Source organism: Oratosquilla oratoria, chromosome 12, assembly GCF_046742065.1.
Source record: "Oratosquilla oratoria isolate Oo_2021 chromosome 12, ASM4674206v1, whole genome shotgun sequence".
Lineage (NCBI taxonomy): Eukaryota > Metazoa > Arthropoda > Malacostraca > Stomatopoda > Squillidae > Oratosquilla > Oratosquilla oratoria.
In genome coordinates, this window is record NC_134788.1 from 32,820,968 (window position 1) to 32,839,620 (window position 18,653).

Genomic DNA, 18,653 nt, shown 5'->3' on the forward strand with positions numbered 1-18,653 from the left:
AATGATAGTCATTACAGCATCTTGCTTAGGTGTTTATTTAAATGATTATTAAAGCTCTGAACTGAACTACATTGCACTGCCTCTGCAGGAACTTTTTTCCATTCATTGATTACACAGTTGGCAAAGTTGTTTCTACCCACTTCCAAATTAAATCTATTTCCGGACAGTTTGGGACCATTGTTTCTTGTCGGATTCTCAGTGTGAAAATTATCTAGACAAATCTATTCTCCATTCACCCCTATGTGCTGCCTTTCCCCTTCCTTGCTAAACAGATATTCCCTTCTTGCTCAATGCCCCTTTGAAGCCATTCATCCATCTATTACATGCCATTCTTTATATATATTTTTTTTCATTTCAATACCTCATTATGACTCCATCCTTTGTTTCTGACTTCTTGACCATCTTCATTCATGCTTTCTATAGGTTGTCTGAGATTATGGATGTCTTTGACCCATGACTCAAAATGAATTTGCTCCACCATCTTTCTCTAATTTCCTGTTCATTATCTGAATGGCCCTTTTCTAAAGCTCCATGAAACCTAAAATGAGGGTTATTCAGAATGAATAGGAAATAAAAGAAAAGCCAATGGGCATGTTTATTCTTTTCGGAAGGATTTCTAAAATTCTAAGACAATAAATTCACATACTTTTATCATTGTTCCCCATCCTACCCTTGCCAACATTCCAACTCGTAGCCCTCAAGCACCTCATTTCCACCAAATCCAACCTAATTTCCTTCCTTGTATCCATCACAAAGGTGTTGCTCCCATACAACCATTGCTTCCATCAGAAACTTTCAATCTAATCACATATTTAATCTTTCTGAAAGAAGTGCACTTCATTTACTTAAATGAAATTACTGTGACTCACTGATCTTTGATAAAATTGCTAATCCCAATCAAGGTGAGAAAGCCAACACTCAAAACATAAAGGGAATAAGTCCATTGATTATTATACAATATTAAAACATTTTGAATCACACAATTTTATTATATTAAGAATATTAACATAATAAACAAAAACCATTGTGAAGTATATAGTAACTTCAATATGTTAAACCTGCCCATAAAGCAGTAAACATCTTCTATAAAAAGTACTTCTCAAGAGATTTAATTTTTTGGCATATGCTTATTGATGACACTATCCCTTTCTAGTACTGCACTTATTACTGTAAAACTCACATATAAATACTATTACAGAACTTCAAAACATTCACTTAACACACCCTGCCTGAGTTTTTCAATGAACAGATATGCATTATGACCATTGCTATAAAATATCAAACCTGCAACACAAGAAATTTGCCAACATCTGTGTTACAGTGCCTCAATATTGTCTCTCTTGGTGCAGGGTTCTTTTCTGGCAGAGAGAAACACAAGTTACAGTATATCAAGAAGAATAAAATTTCTACAAACAGATGCAATCTCAGTGACAGCAATCCAGCCTCTTACACCAATGGTTAGAAGCAGTAAATAATATGTATATTCAATTAAACTGTACAATGCTACTTTTACTTCACACATTAATTCAAAATAAAATGTAATATTTCTATTTTACTGTAAATTACCTTATTTTTTAAACGTAAACATTACCCTTTTTTAATACCAGTATGTAGTCAAAATGTATTCCATATGACCAAATCTTGTTCTACTGAATAGTTACATCATCTATGTCTTGCTCCTCTACTTTGATTTCCTCCTTCACTTGAGACAGTATGAATTCCTTTGAACTTCCCTTAATATTTATTGAACTCTCAAAGACCTCTCCATTGACCACTCCTTGTGAATGTTTATATACATTATCATATGTAGGGTCAGTGTGAGCTATCATGTGCATCTTCAGTTCTCCAGACCTAGAAAATGACAAATTACATAGAGTACATTTATGTTGCTTGTCACCCAGATGAGTCCTCATATGCCTCTTCATACTGCTCGACTCAGAAAATGAAGACTTGCATATTACACATTGGTAAGGCTTATCACCTGTATGGGTTCTAATGTGTCTCTTCAAACTGCCGGACCAGCAGAATGAAGACTCGCATAATGTGCATTTAAATGGCTTATCACCCGAGTGAATTCTCATATGTTGTCTCAAACTATCAGTGCAAGAAAATGAAGATGCACACACATTGCATTTATGAGGTCTATCCCCTGTGTGCGTTTTAATGTGTCTATTCAAAGCTCCAGACCAAGAAAATGAAGACTCGCACAAAGAACACCTATAGGGCCTATCACCTGTGTGAGTCCTCATGTGTTTCTTCATACTGCCAGAGCAAGCAAAGGAAGACCCACATACACTACATTTATGAGGTCTATCCCCTGTGTGGGTTTTAATGTGTCTATTCAAAGCCGCAGGCCACGAAAACAAAGACTCGCATAACGTACATTTATACGGTCTATCGCCCGTGTGAATTCTCATGTGCTTCTTCATGCTGTCGTAGCAAGAAAACGAAGAACCACACAAAGTACATTTGTGAGGCTTAGCACCTGTGTGAGTGGCCATATGCCGCTTCAAACAACTAGACCTCGAGAACGAGGATTCACATACCGTACAAGTATAAGGTTTATCGCCTGTGTGAGTTCTCATGTGACTGTTCAAATTTCCGGACTGAGAAAATGAGGAATCGCATAGAGTACACTGGTAAGGCTTATCGCCAGTGTGCGTTCTGATGTGACTCTTCAAATGTCCTGATTGAGAAAAGGAAGATTTGCATAAAGTACATTTAAAAGGCTTATCACCTGTATGAGTTCTCATATGTTTCTTCAAATCTCCAGAATTAGAACATGATGTAGCACAAACTGAACATTGGTACGAATTTTCACTTCTCTTTCCTCTCTCGTAAGAAATTTTGAGACCCGTGGTGTCAGATATTGCCTCCTTTTCAAGATTTTTACATGTAAGTAGCTCTGGATTTCCTCTGGTATTCCCTTCCATGGCTGTTCCACTGAATGATTTCAACATTACTGCATGTTTCCTTGTACCTTTGGAGATAAAAGATGTATCTTGTAATTACACAACAATGTTGATATTTTCATATTAATACATATATATACCACATTCCAAAGTTAGTCCTGCTGGCTATGGAAATACATGGCTATTTTCATGTTTTAATAGAACCAAATTACTCCATAGTCTCATGGAATGAACTGCATGCAAAATGATTACAAATATTAGGAAACAAAAATATAACAAAATAGATAAAGAAATAGCTACAATTGAATAAATAGCTAGTCATAGAAAATGTAAACACAATATCGTATGTGAAATTAATAAATTAATTTGACCAAAATATGAAGTTTCTTTAGTGCACTAATGCATGAATACCTTGTAGCAGGTGTAGTCCCTGTTTGGAAAATCTCACCTTCCCACACACACTACTCATAGAAATCCCAATCCATACAAGACTAGAATATGCATCAGTGGTATGTTCTCCACACAGAGTGAAGGATATGAGTAAGCTCAAAAGAAAAGAAAAGGCAGAAACTAAACTAGTTTCAAGCCTGGTAGATGAACCAGATGAGAGACTAAAGCGGCCCATACACAATCAATTATATTGAGCAATTTCATTGTCAATTCAGAGTATTGACAATGAAATTGCGCAATATAATTGATCATGTATGGGCCGCTTTAAACCACTGGGTCTGCCAACTCTGAGTGAAGGGAAAGAGGTAAAATTGATAATATTCAGGTTGCTAAGGATATAGACTACACTAAGAGAAGAGATATATCAAATAGGAATAGGAGGGCTTTCAGAAGTCATGAGAACAATTTAAGAAAGACTTCATGTCCAAAGGATGTGAACAAGTTTTCCATATAAATGCATGTACTTGGAATAGCTTAGAAGGTAACATAGCCCATGTCAGAACAATACCTGAATTCAAACATAAATATGGTAATTAGAAATCAAGGATATAAAGGAATTTGGTAATGCACAAATTTGAGCCTAAGTACATACAATTGAAGAGTTCATGGGACCCCACGAGCGTGCTCCTTCCTTGTACTTTGCATTTGGGTAAATACACATGCAGCACATATATCACATGACAGAGACACATATAAAATAAATATTGAAGTGATTATTTGTGTTTCTGGCACAAAATAAATAATTGGTAGGTTAGGTCGAGACTGTTGCATATATTATATAAACAACATGATCGATATTGCCATTGCTGTGGTATGATGTATAAATCTTATTCAATATACCATACCTAACCTGGTTCAGAAAACTGCATAACGACGGCAAAAGTTTTAAAAACTTTGTTGTTGTGATTTTCAAGTTGTGTTGCCTTAAAATATGCAAACAACACCACGACTTTATATAAGACAGCAACAAATTCATCTTGTCTTGTAAGTGGTGTGTTGCGTATATTAGTTTTCACTAAATACACTTGCACTTTCTAAAATGTTCATACATGATACATTCACTTTTTTGTGTGTAAACAAGAGTAATAGCTTCGACGTGATAAACAGACTTACTATCATACTATGCCGGACTTTTTGTATAGATTTGAGGGAACAAAATCTACTATGAGTTTTGCTACTACGCTTTTGTGTAAACTAACCCTTCAAAACCTACTTACTAAATTTCTATATCCAGTAAAGTCATCCGCATAGGAGAAACAAAATATATATTTAAAACGTATGCAAGTGTGAGGCGGACAGACACGACTCTGTGCTTCTATTATTAACGAGACTATGTCCAATTGATTGGTAGTGGTGGGCGTTATTGATTACAAATAATTGAGAATTTCGATTATTTACGAAAAAGTGTTTCAACCCATTATATATTGGATAATCGATACTCTGGGCTATTATATTAACAAATATATTAAAAAGAGAGATCAATCATAAATTTATTGGCAGGGAGGTCATATCGTACGTTGACATTAGTGAGTTTTAATGAGGAACGATTATTACCTGCGACGGTAATGTTTAGATGACATGTAGCGTATGCCTGTGTGATACAGTAGATTTGATTAAATTTGGGAATTTGTACCTATTATATTTATACATATTTTTCCGGTTGACCTAACAGGTACTTACCGGATTATTCAGTCAGTCAGTACACAATGTAAATTGACATGACGGGTACCTGCCGATCCTCGAAATTTAATCCTAAACTCCACAATATGAGTTTATTCCGCTCGATAAAATCTGGATTTTTGGGGTATATATATATATATCTTTAGACCAACGAATCTTTACCTCAGAGGATGTTTCAATCTATTTCGATTTGGTGTATTATATATAATCTTTAGTGTTTCAATCATATTAATGAATAGCCAAAATTTTCACATATGTAAATTGATACTTTTACTCAAGAAGAACCGGACTCATAGTGTGTGTACAGCGTATTATACACAACGACATAGTACTTAGTTGTAATTTTAAAGTGTTTCTCCGATCTCTACTTTTCCAAATGTTTGCATCGATTTTATTTTCCAAATTAATCCACAATGACCTATTTTATACCAAACTATAAGGTCCGCGATGTCCTGTTTTCTGCTCCCTTCCTGTCCTAAAAATCCTTAATCATACATACCATGTGCTGCTTAGCAACGATAAACAACTTTAACGAAAACCCCGTCAAACCTGTAACCCCTTCTTCCCTCCTCCCACCAACTCCATTGGGGCTTCCAAAAAGATATGACGTCAGTCCTCGCTTCGCTTTACGAAGCGAGGAGGACAACTGACGTCATATTTTTCTGGTGCTGTTTGATCAAACATTTTGGTGTTTTATGATTTTTTGTTTTATTTGACCAAATGACAAGGAATCTTGTCATTGGAGTTTAATGGGTTAAGAACTACTGGTCTAAGGAAGGACAACAACCAAATAACACACGCAAGCAAATGCCAAAAAATAAATAAATAAACAAATAGATAAATAAATAAAAATAAAATAAAATAATGTGAAACCCAATCATCTAAAGGGGTCAAAAGAGGGGAGGGGAGAGGTACCTTCTGTATCGGAAAGAGCTTTCCCACTCATTCCACAGCGAACCTAACTGACGTCAAAATAACATTCTAAATCAGAAATATTCCTAACTTTAGTCATGATGATTCAATTTTATGGATTAATCTGTATAACTGCCAAATATAATATAAAGTGTAAGCACATTTCGTGAAGAGCTCTCGCGTTTCCAGCCGGCAGTGTTTACACGCTGCTTTTGGATACTGAAATCTCGCAGCTACCGAACAAAAGGACATGTTCCTCACCTCTAGAGGGCCCGGGTGTGGTCAAAACCGTGAAACATTGCTCTGCATCCGATCACTTTACACTGACATACCTTCAACTTTCCCTAACCAATCTCCGTCACTAATTCCCTTAATCCCTCTTCTGACCCGGTCACAAGCGCAGTGTCGTCAGTAAACAACAACTAGCTTACCTACCATTTTCTTTAACCATCTCCAGTCCCCTGCCCATTACCTTCGCCTTTGCCCCCCACACCACCTCATCCATGTACACATTGGACAGCCATGGCCACATGACATCCCTGTCAAAGCCCGACCTTTACCTCAAACCACTCGCTCTCTCCGTTTCCAATTCTGACACATAGTCTATACCTTCTTTTCCACTTGTTTCTTCCTCCCGTGCGTCATTTCAATTACTTTAACTCAAACGTGATCATAATATCATGTTATTTTTCTAATTGACATTTGCTATTAGCTTCACTTCCCTTCTTTCACTTACGTTTCTCATATTTTTTCTCCTTGTTTTCCATCTCTCTCATTTTTATTTTTTCTATTAATGTAGGCAACTTCAACAGTCTTCCTCATGTCTCTTCTTAATCCCGTGTGTAAAACCTCGACTCCATCCCAGTGGTTTTACACACGGGATTAAGGAGAGACATGAAGAAGACTGTTGAAGCTGCCTACATTAATTATTATGAAAATATCAATGACAGGGAAGTTTTTGTTTGTTTGTCAAAGGCAACAAGTAAATTAATAATAAATGCAATTGGGAAACGTATGCATGATACGGGAAAGGGAATCCCCAGACAGCCAGCGGGGTGACCTGCCCTTGTTCCCATCCTCGGATGTATAAATGTGTGGTCCAACTCTTTGTAGACAGCTTACTGAAGAAGACCGAGTCGGTCGAAGCGTATAAGCAATAAAAAGTTCCAGCCCATCTTCGCTTATTCTTCCTCCACCAAGTCTCTCATCTGTCTAAACCATTCATATATATATATATATATATATATATATATATATATATATATATTATATATATATAATATGCGTTGTTGAAGTCAACAGCTGCGATAGCATTATTATGCTTGTAAAAAAAGCTTTTCTAAGTTGCGCACCAACGTGCGGTCGTCTGGAAGCAGGTTCTTAAGCAGATTGCTGAAGTCCATGGTGTATATCTCTCGAGACGTCCATGGTGTATATCTCTCGAGACGTCCATGGTGTATAACTCTCGAGACGTCTTTCGTGCGCTGATTGGCTGACGCCACCGCCCCGGGCGCTGCCCGGTGATCCACTCCCCACCGATATATACCGTCCCATAGCCACTTCGATTAATTCTCCGTCATCAATTTCACCAGCCCACACCTCCTGAAGATGGCCAGTTAAGGCCGAAAGTCGTCTCGAGAGATATACACCATGGACTTCAGCAATCTGCTTAAGAACCTGCTTCCAGACGACCGCACGTTGGTGCGCAACTTAGAAAAGCATTTCTACAAGCATAATAATGCTATCGCAGCTGTTGACTTCAACAACGCATGCATCATAAATGGCCTCCTTCCAATATATATATATATATATATATATATATATATATATATATATATATATATATATATATATACACACACACACATATATATACATACATGTATATATATATATACAGTATATATATATATATAAACGTACCAAGAGCTATTCCCCTCTTATAACACAATAGTAAGAAACTTAATAGAGTGAAGTTTGATCCATACCACCAGTGATCATAGATGGCGGGCTAGACGGTATTCGTAGCTGCAGTCGGTAATTTTGCAGAGGATAAAAACGTATATTCTCTTTGGTCAAATTACATAAAAATCACACATTTTAATGAAAATAGTTCTAATAATGCAACCATATGCTAATTTGTTACGGTATTCGTAATTGTGGTCGGTCATTTTGCAGAGGCTAAAACATAACTTCTCTTTGATCAAATCTCAAGAAAATCACACATTTTAAAGAAAATAGTTAAAAAAAAATTCAACTATATGCAGTCTATTACACTAATAACACAATAGTAAGAAACTTAATAGAGTGTAGTTTGATCCATACCACTAGTGATCATAGATGGCGGGCTGGACGAATCGTAGCTGGGGTCGGTCATTTTACAGAAGATAAAAACGTAACTTCTCTTTGATCATATTACATGAAAATCACACATTTGAAAGGAAATAGGTCAAATAATGCAACCATATGCTATTTTTTTTTATATACAATAATTTAGAAAACCCCAAAGATATGCCCACTGGTGCTAGTTCTGAAATGATCGTTTCGTTATCAGTGCGAAACTGAACTGAAATTGGCCAAATTATCTTCCCACTGCTCTTACAGTGGAATTCCATCACAATTTATTTTCAAGGATACTGTTGTGAATCTACTCTCTGCACCAGGAAAAGATTCAAGAAACTCTTTGAGGAAGTTCTTTAATCCAAAATGAAAATACTCTCCCCCACAGATTTTCTTGATCAGGTCAGTTAGACCTGATAGAATTTTACAATTTTACAAATTGTCCGAGGGTCTGATGGCAAATTTGCATCAAATTGCAAATTGAATTTTTTAACAAATTCTCTTAGAGTGCAGTGCTTAACCCATTCAACTCCGATGACAAGATGTCTTGTCATTTGGTCAAATAAAACAAAAAATCATAAAACACCAAAATGTTTGATCAAACACCAGAAAAATATGACGTCAGTCCTCGCTTCGCTCGCGAGCGAAGCGAGGATTGACGTCATATTTTTCTGGTGTTTGATCAAACATTTTGGTGTTTTATGATTTTTTGTTTTATTTGACCAAATGACAAGACATCTTGTCATCGGAGTTGAATGGGTTAATCTGGTGTTTGATGACCAATGTTTCGGTGTCTACAGATTTGTAGGGCAACAGCATTTCCATTTGTGCATAATTTTCAATTTCACTTTCCCCTGTCTCTGATTGGTCGCTGGTACTATAACTGGCCAGCAGCTCATAAGGATTGTCTACATTATTACGGCTGGTATCATCAGAGGATAGATATGCACCTACTTGTACCTCAGAATCATTTAAACTGGTACTACATTTGTCCTTTCTCTGATGTTGAATTAACTCTTTGCCCATACTGGCAATGCTACCGGCAACATCCTCAACATTTTCTTGCAAATAGGATTCAAACTTTCGCTTCCGTCTCCGACGCAAAGTCCAGGAGGAAGACATTACAGCAATTGGTATAAATGATAAAAGTGTAAAGGCAGTCACCACCAAATTTTGGGGAAAAAATGCGCAACACTTTCCACCTACCGCAATAGACCAACGCCAACTCCTGTAAAGTTTGGCGCCAAAACAAACGACCATAACAAAGGTTTCAATATTTCTTTTTGGCATAGACGTAACGTGTTATAAATCCAAATGTTATCAATTGTAGATATGAGAGATAACCAGTTATTTGAATAGATTTTCTCCTGTTATTAACAAAAAAGTAAAACTATAGGTAAGGGTAACTGGATTATTTGTACGGTTTTTTACGATACTTAAATAGACAATATAATGTCATGCACATAACCACGCAACGCCTGCATGGAGAAGTTACTCCAATGAATGTTTTCCAGAAACAGAAACAGAAACATGGCTTGCCACTACGTTCTATGTCAGGGTGGGATGTTTGAAAAGAAAAGAGAGAGAGAGAAAAAAAAACTGATATTATGCCAGTTGCTATAGTTCCCTGTCAGGATATGAAAGCTCTTGTTCATGCAGTGTCCAAAGTATAGGTATTAATTGACATTATGTTAAAATGTAAATTGTCATGTTAAAAGGTAAACTGGCCTTACACACATGAAAATAAACCTGCCCTACACAGAACTCTGTGTTATTAATTACGGGAAACAACATTTTAAATAAATTGGCCCTACATAAAAATCCCAATATCATTACGTATTATGGAATATGATGTCATAGTGAATTGGCCCTACACAGAACTCCTAGTATTATTACGGATTACGGGAAACAATATTTCAGGCAAATCGGCCCTGCATAAAACTCCCAGCATTATTACGGATTACGGAATATGATGTTATAATAAATTGGCCCTACACAGAACTCCCGGCATTAGAACGGATAACGGGAAAAGCTATTAAAACAAATCGGCCCAATATCAGAGCCGTAATGGATCCAGATAACTTTTACCGATGTGAGGAATTAATTGGTCCGACATAAGGCTACCGTCTTGCCAGCCTTCCGAACTAAGCCCAAAGTTTGCCTTAATTGGCCCGTGATGCCCATGTTTTCTGGGATAAGATTATAATTTTGAGCCCATGACATTTTCGTGAATAAGTGAAGGCGGGATTGTCCGTATTGTTTGATATTTAGAATACTGTAGTTCCTTGTTTATTGTACGAATTTATTAGATGATTGAGAAGCGACTGCCTCTCTTATCATAACACACATTAACTCATTAGAAATTGCTGTTTTCACTGAATAAGTACAACTCAATAAGCCACTCCAGCCATGTGCCTTGTTTTAGTATTTGATGAAAGGGAGGGCAGAAAATACAGGTGAGGACAGGATGTAAAATATATCTTATTTATTCATTTATTTAATTTAATGACTTATGGTGGTATTTGTGCGGGGAAACAAGTAACATTCCGCACAAATACCACCATAAATCAACATGTGATCCTTGCGAATCCTTTATTGGTTTCTACAGCAAATAATTTTGTTTCCATTTGTCAGTGAGCACCACCTACCCCCTCCTACACACACGCACACACTGGATTAGCGAGTAAATGAGTTAATTTTAGCATAAATAGCACCAGAAGCCCATAAACAAAACTATATATTTTTTATGTCGATCATCTTAAGAGTGAAAAAAATCTAGTCAGCCGAACCATACATATCCTTACCATGGTTAGGTTAGGTTAGACTCTTCCTTCCTCACACACCTGTTTGATCAACTACTGAAATGGATGGAGTAACTTCTGGTTATTAAGTTGAAATTGTCACTTCAAATAAATTGCATTTAATTTTTCGTGAAAATTTATTTGTGCCCGTGGCAATCTTACCAGTAAATCAAGAACCCAACAGAGGACTACTTTCTAGTTCGGTTATGGAGAATGAGGCTATTTCTAGAACCTTCCGATGTAAAGTAAAATACATATTAATATTTTGTGAAGACATTTCGCTACATGTATTTGAAGTTTTTCAGTCCCAAATTCCTGTAACTCGCATCCTTCCCCATTAAAAAGAACTTGATGAATATAGTAACCTTTGGAACATATTCCCTAACTTGTGGCTTGCAGATATGTATAATGTTAAATGCTTTCCAAATCTTTCACTGCCAAAAGGGCGACATTAACATCAACAAAATAGTCAGTAGTTAGGACGTGGAAGAGTTAGTTTGTTAACCTGTACGTTTCTACACTCACAACAACGAACTATCTCACACTCCTATGCTTTCACTGACATGCATCTTTGATTAATTCTGTAAATCTGACTTTCAAGTACCTTACTTGCCCTTTCGATGTTTTGGTTACTATTTATCATCTTGTTTTAAGTTAAATTCATCCCCAATGTTCTGTTACAGATCGTAGAACCTTTTAGATGGAAATATTAGTCTTTCACAAAACTGTTCCGTTTCTGTAGTATTTTAATCAGGTTCAATCTTGAAGCACAAATCTAAGATATTCTGCCTCCTACAATTTTATTGAACCATGGTTGAGACATTCAATCTTTATTTGATGAATATACTTAATCTTTCAAATATATTTTGTGGATGTTAGCAATTTATTAGTAAGAAAACATTCTATATTTTTCTTGCATTTACTGCCAACCAGTAATGTCAGCGAGTTGTTATATTGTCCGTTCCTTTTATCTTTAGCGCCTTTGTTTTGCATAATGTGGTTCCGTCTGGTTAATGCATCATTTAGCTGTTTCATTCATGTCCTTTTTTATGTTGATGAGTGAATTGGCTGAGAATATGGAATTATTAAATTCATATATTAATTAACCGTTTCACCGTGCACTCACAAAACTAGTGACACGCAAGCTACTCTATATTTTTGTGATTTTATCATCATTACTTCGAATATCATATTCAACGATATGACCAACTTTTGTTTGGTATCGGGATACAAATGTGGCAAATTCTGAGAAAATTATAAACAGCAATCAATACTTCCAGTTACTGCACATCCAGAGCTCACCGTTAAGGATGTTCCAGTATATATTGCCCTGAGACTCACTTGAATTGTTTATAAGGTGCAGAAACATCACCCAAAAACTACACTTAATACATGACGGGCGTAATAACATATGTCACAAACGATATGAACAAAATTTCTCATAATTCATTCAGATAATCAGGTGGAAGTGATTGCCCTCCACCAAATGCACGCATATAAATCAATCATAAACTGTTATCTTATGTCTCCAAATTATCTCGTAAACATCACGAAAACAACAAATACAACACAACACGAGACCTCACAACACATTCGGCAAACAAATTGGATTTATTCTCCGTCAACAAGGAACCAATCATATGACATCTAATATCACTCTTGGAAACGCTTCATTAAAATGTGAGAGTTGTGACTGAAAGGATGAAGTAAACACTGCTCAATATATTACTATAGATATATTTACAGTACCACAAATTACATATAACAAAAGCGTACACTTCACAGAACTGTACACAACGCTAACGTCACCAGCCATTCTCTAACATTCTCGACACTTTTTCGTAATTACAAAAGCATTCGTGTACTTAATGGGACACTTTAAAATATCTTATCACGAACAAGGAAAGTGCAATTACGCAATAAGTCAATCAAATACCACTCAAATAACTTCACAACCGAGAAAAATAACAACTAACATTTACAACAGACAGTATGCGTTTGTGACGACTCATCTACCAAACAGGTCTACAACAGTGGACCAATACTCAATATTTGAAAGTGCCATCATACAGAAAAGTTAAATCACTCGGGTCATACCGTGACATTTGAAATAATCCCTTCGTGCGAAAGCTGAAAATAGCTGTTTCCTGTATGGGTTGCCACGTGACGTCAATGTTTACACGAAGGGATATTCTCCAGTGTGGGTCATCATGTGTCGTTTGAGATCAAACTTTCGTGAGAAAGCCGCATCACACAGGTCGCACTTGAAAGGCTTCTCTCAAGTGTGGGTCATCATATGCTGCTTGAGATGACTCTTTCGTGAGAAAGCCACATCACACAGGTCACACTTGAAAAGCTTCTCGCCACTGTGGGTCACCACGTGTCGTTTGAGGTAACGCTTTAGTGAGAAAGTTGCATCACACAGGTCACACTTGAAAAGCTTCTCTCCAGTGTGGGTCATCACGTGTCGTTTGAGATCAGTCTTTTGTGAAAAGGCGGAATCGAACAGGTCACACTGGAAAGGCTTCTCTCCAGTGTGGGTCATCATGTGTCGTTTGAGGTCATATTTTACTAAGAAAGCTGTATCGCATAGGTCACAAGTGAAGGGCCTTTCTCCAGAGTGGGCCATCACGTGATATTTGAGATGACTCTTTCCTGAGAAAGCTGCATCACACAGGTTACACTTGAAAGGCTTCTCTCCAGTGTGGATCATCATGTGTCGTATGATACCACCCTTTTCAGAGAAAGCTGCATCGCACAGGTCACATTGGAAAGGTTTCTCTCAAGTGTGGGTCATTATGTGTCGTTTGATGTCACTCTTTCGTGAAAAGGCTGCATCACACAGGTTACACAGGAAAGTTTTCTCCCCATTGTGGGTCATCGCGTGATATTTAAGATGACTTGCGAAATAAGTGTGCCGGGGATTCCACACTAAATTCTGTAAGACGAACATATGGAATCTTCCAATGATATCTACCCTCGACCTGAAAGGAAATATATAAGTTCGACTTCTAACCTGTTAAGAGCATGTAATATGAGTAACACGATTGTATACAAATATAGAGGCGTATTAACCAAAATGCAGTATGGGAAGGGAACGAAGAACTCGTATCAAGACGCTTAAAGGATCAAGAATCAAGAAAAAAAAATTCAACTGAGAGTAAACCTACTCATATTTACAACCGGCAGTATGCATTAAGAGTACCATGGACAGCGAAGAAAACAAATTAAGAAGTATTGAGAGAAATGGAGACAGATATGGAATTGATGACAACAATAAGGAAAAGACAGTTGCGATTCTTAGGACATATAATGAAGAGGGAAGGGTTGGAAGAGGTGGTGATGACGGGAATGGTGGAGGGAAGGAGAGCAAGAGGAAAGCAGAGGGAGAAGTATATGGACGGGCTGATGAGGGCGACGGGAAAACAACTCAAACCAACACATATGTTTACAAGTAACTAGGGACCGTGAACGGTGGCGCTCCATGGTTGCCGAAGTCCAAGAGGATATGGCACGACGGTAAGGTAAGGTAAGTATGCGTGTGTGATGACTCATTAACCAAACAGGTCTATAATAGGGGATCAATACTTAATAGCTGGAAATACCATCATACAGAAAAGTTAAATCACTCGGGTCACACTGGAGAGGCCTCTCAGCAGCGTGAATAATCAGGCAATACATGAGATCAACCTTTCGTGAGGAAGTGACTTATTACGCGACTTTTGAAATAAACCCTTCACGAGAGAGCTGAAACTACTTCTTTCCTGTATGGGTCACCACGTGACGTCAATGTCTACATGAAGGGCTTCTTTCCATTGTGCGTCATCATGTGTCGTTTGAGATTATTATTTTGTGAAAAGGCCGCATCACACAGGCCACACTTGAAGGGCTTTTCTCCAGTGTGGGTCACTACGTGTTGTTTGAGATGACTCTTTCGTGAAAAAGTCACATCGCACAGGTCACACTTGTAAGGTTTCTCTCCGTTGTGGGTCATTATGTGTTGTTTGAGATGACTCTCTCGTGAAAAGGCCGCATCACACAGGCCACACTGAAAAGGCTTCTCTCCAGTGTGGGTCATGATGTGTCGTTTGAGACTACTCTTTTGTGAGAAAGCTGCATCGCACATGTCACACACGAAAGGCTTTTCTCCAGTGTGTGTCATCACGTGATCTTTGAGATGACTCTTCCCTGAGAACACTGCATGACACAGGTCACACTTGAAATGCTTCTCTCCAGTGTGGGTCACCATGTGATATTTGAGAGCACTCTTTCCACAGAAAGCCCCATCACACAGGTCACACTTCAGAGGCTTCTCTCCAGTGTGGGTCATCATGTGATATTTAAGAGTACTCTTTCCTGAGAAGGCTGCATCACATAGGTCACAATTGAGGGGCTTTTCTCCAGTGTGGGTCATTACGTGTCGCTTGAGATTTGCCTTTGCTAAAAAAGCTGCATCGCATAGGTCACATCTGAAGTGCTTCTCTCCAGTGTGGGTCATCTTGTGATATTTGAGATCGCTCTTTGCTGAGTAAACTGCCTGGCACATGTCACACTTGAAAGGCTTCTCTCCTGTGTGGGTCATCACGTGATATTTAAGAGCACCCTTGAATAGACCATCATGTGTTACTTGAGAGAAGTCTTTATTGAGTAAACTGCATGACACATGTCACAATTGGAACGCTATTCACCAGTGTGGGTCATCACTTGATACTTAAGAATGCACTTTCCTGAGAAAGCTGTGTCACACAGGTCACACGAGATTATCTTTATTGTATGACGAATATACGGGATCTTCGGATACCTTTTCCAAGGAAATGTAGAAATTTACCTTCGTCCTGAAAGAAAATGTTTAATAAGTTTGACATCTAACTTCTTGAGAGTATGTAATAAGGGTAACACGAGCATATACAAATATAATGGGATATTAACCAAAATGCAGTAGGGGGAGGGAACAACCAAATTGTATTAAAGACACTTAAATGAAGAAGTGGTTGAACCAACATTAAAAATTATGGAGTCTTGCGGAAAAAAAAGAGATTGGGACAGAATGTATTAATCAGGATATGATAAGGCAAAATGAATACTGCAGACAGAACACATAAAAAAAGAGATTGGTGAATAATGTAGGGTACAACAGCATAGTTGGAAATAACTAATATTTGACCAATTTTTGAATGGGACTACACACACCATTCAATAATATCATGAATCAATATTTGAGATATTCACTACAATCTGATACCTATTTCTACAACAAATCACTTCCATTTTTTGGTCATTCCCCACACTCCCCTAGCCTCATGGTTGGTGGGAAAACAGGTAACATTCCACACATAGAGAGGAAAAAAGAAACTACAAAAAATATATAATAGATAAATGCAAAGACCAACCTACATTATCTTACAGATATGTAAATGACAAACTAAAAGACAAACATGAAATAGTGAAACTGCACAATGGAAATAAAGAATACATAGAAAATGTAGAAATGGCTGAAGTAATGACCAGGCATTTTAGGTCTGTATTTACAATTAAAGGCTCACAAATTTGGGATGAGGGACAGTGTGAAAGATCCCCCCCAAAATGAAAGAAATAACAGTGACACAGTAAAAAATAAGGGACCAAAAAAAGAACCTTATAAAGTCATATGGGCCTGATGGAATTGCGAACTGGATATTGAAAGAATGTATAGTTGAACTTACTGACAAAATACACAAGAAAATTGACTTTCACTCAATGAGGGAAAAGCACCACAAGATTGGACAAATACAAATATTGTACCAATATACAAAGGAGGAAATAAAGAAAATCCAACAAACTTTAGACCATTATCCCTTACAAGCACAATAGCAAAAATATGCAAAAAAGTTATTAGAATAAATGGATTAATTAAACACTTGGAGGAGAAAAATATACTAAACCCTAAACATTTTGGTCTTAGAAGTGGAAGATCATGTACTACAAAACTTAATATACTTTTACTCAAGATAAATACAAGTAATACAAGAGATGGATGGGCAGATTGTCCTTTCTTACACTTACAAAAAGCTTTTGACAAAGTACCACACAAAAAGCTACTAAGAAAAATTGAAATAATAGGTGGAATACAAGGAAAATTATTGGAATGGATGAAAGATTTCTTGAATGGCAGAAAATGAGGGTGGTACTTAAGAGACAAGAACTCAAATTGGGAAGATATAATAAGCAGAGTCCCACAAGGCTCTGTATTGGCTCCAATAATGTGTGCTATTTATATAAATGACATGGATGAGAGCATGGAATATTATATGAACTTCTTTGCAGATGATGTGAAACTACTAAAGAGAGTAAGTATAGTGGAAGACTGCAACTCTTTTCAAGAAGACCTGCACAAAATCCAGAAATGGAGTCAAAAGAGTGGAGTGAACTTCAACATTAAGAAATGAAGTATAATGGAATTTGGAAAAAGCAAAAATAGAATCTTGGGTCAATATGAAATTGGTACATTGGAAGTTAAAAAAGTAAACTTGGAAAGGGACCTTGGAGGAACTATCTCAAATGACATGACACCAGACAAACATGTCAACAAATAAGTCAGAGAAAATTTTAACTTACTAAGATCAATGAAAGTGGCCTTTGACTACATGGATGAAGAAATGGCAAAGAAAATACTAGTTAACTGATAAGACCAAAATTGGAATATGCAGTGTCACTATAGACACCTAGTACCCCCACCCTCAAAAAAAAAAAAAAAAATAGAAATTCAAAGAGCAATGACAAAGATGGCATCAACACTGCTATTTGACATACGAACAAAGATTGGACAAATAAAATTTACCAACTCTGGAACAAAGAAGAGAAAGAGGTGATTTGATAAGCATTTACAGAATTAGGAAAGGGATGGAAATTCTTGATAGGGATAACCTACTAAAAGGGGATAGAAGAAATACAAGAAGACACGAGAAGAAACTTAAGAAAGACAGTTACAGAAGAGATCTGAAAAAGAATAGCTTTCCACACAGAGTGATAGATATCTGGAACAAACTGAAAGAGGAAACAGTGAGTGCTAAAACTATATATGACTTTAAGAAAAAACTGGATGCAGAAAGATACAATAGCGGGTCACTACAAGCATAGTTCTCCTCCCGCAAAATACTACTAGGTAAATACAAATACCACCATAAGCCAAATAAAACTATGAAATGCTGATTTTTGACATCCGGGTGTGAGAAATAAAAACTTATATTCAATCTATCCTAACCTGTACCTATCTACACCTAGGTTGTGTTAGATTCACCACTACCTTCTATGAAATAATAAAACAAGGCACATGGTTGGAGTAGCTTATCAAATTATAGTTATTCAGTGAAAACAGCCACTTCAAATAAGTAATCTGCATTAATATATGTGTCTTGTAGCATTCATAGTCGAAAATCAACACAAGATTTAATCTTTCAGGTTATGGTGAAAGATGCTATTTCTACAACATGGTGACATGAGGTATATTACTTGCTAATATCAATCTTTCAAAAACAACTTTAGTAAGGAGACATTTTGTATATTCTCACATTTTTGTTTT

General features: G+C 36.9%; 2 protein-coding genes across 2 annotated transcripts in view; both read right to left on the bottom strand.

Moving 5' to 3' along the window:
- LOC143030320 (uncharacterized) overlaps window positions 1–18,653 on the bottom strand; it is a 27,775-nt gene continuing 9,122 nt past the window's right edge. Inside the window, exons 4-5 of the mRNA XM_076193473.1 lie at window positions 2,822–2,980; window positions 1–2,686 (exon numbers count right to left, since the gene is read on the bottom strand). Of these exons, the coding sequence (XP_076049588.1) occupies window positions 1,647–2,686; window positions 2,822–2,980 (1,199 nt within the window). The 3' untranslated portion in view covers window positions 1–1,646. The remainder of the gene's footprint in view (window positions 2,687–2,821; window positions 2,981–18,653) is intronic.
- On the bottom strand, window positions 14,888–15,925 carry LOC143030655 (uncharacterized). Its single transcript, XM_076193831.1, has one exon. The coding sequence runs from the start codon at window positions 15,675–15,677 to the stop codon at window positions 14,889–14,891; it is 789 nt and encodes a 262-aa protein (XP_076049946.1). The 5' UTR covers window positions 15,678–15,925; the 3' UTR covers window position 14,888.

Coding starts and splice junctions, on each gene's coding strand:
- LOC143030655 (XM_076193831.1), bottom strand. CDS start 15,677: ATGACCCACACAGGAGAGAAGCCTTTCAAGTGTGACATGTGCCAGGCA.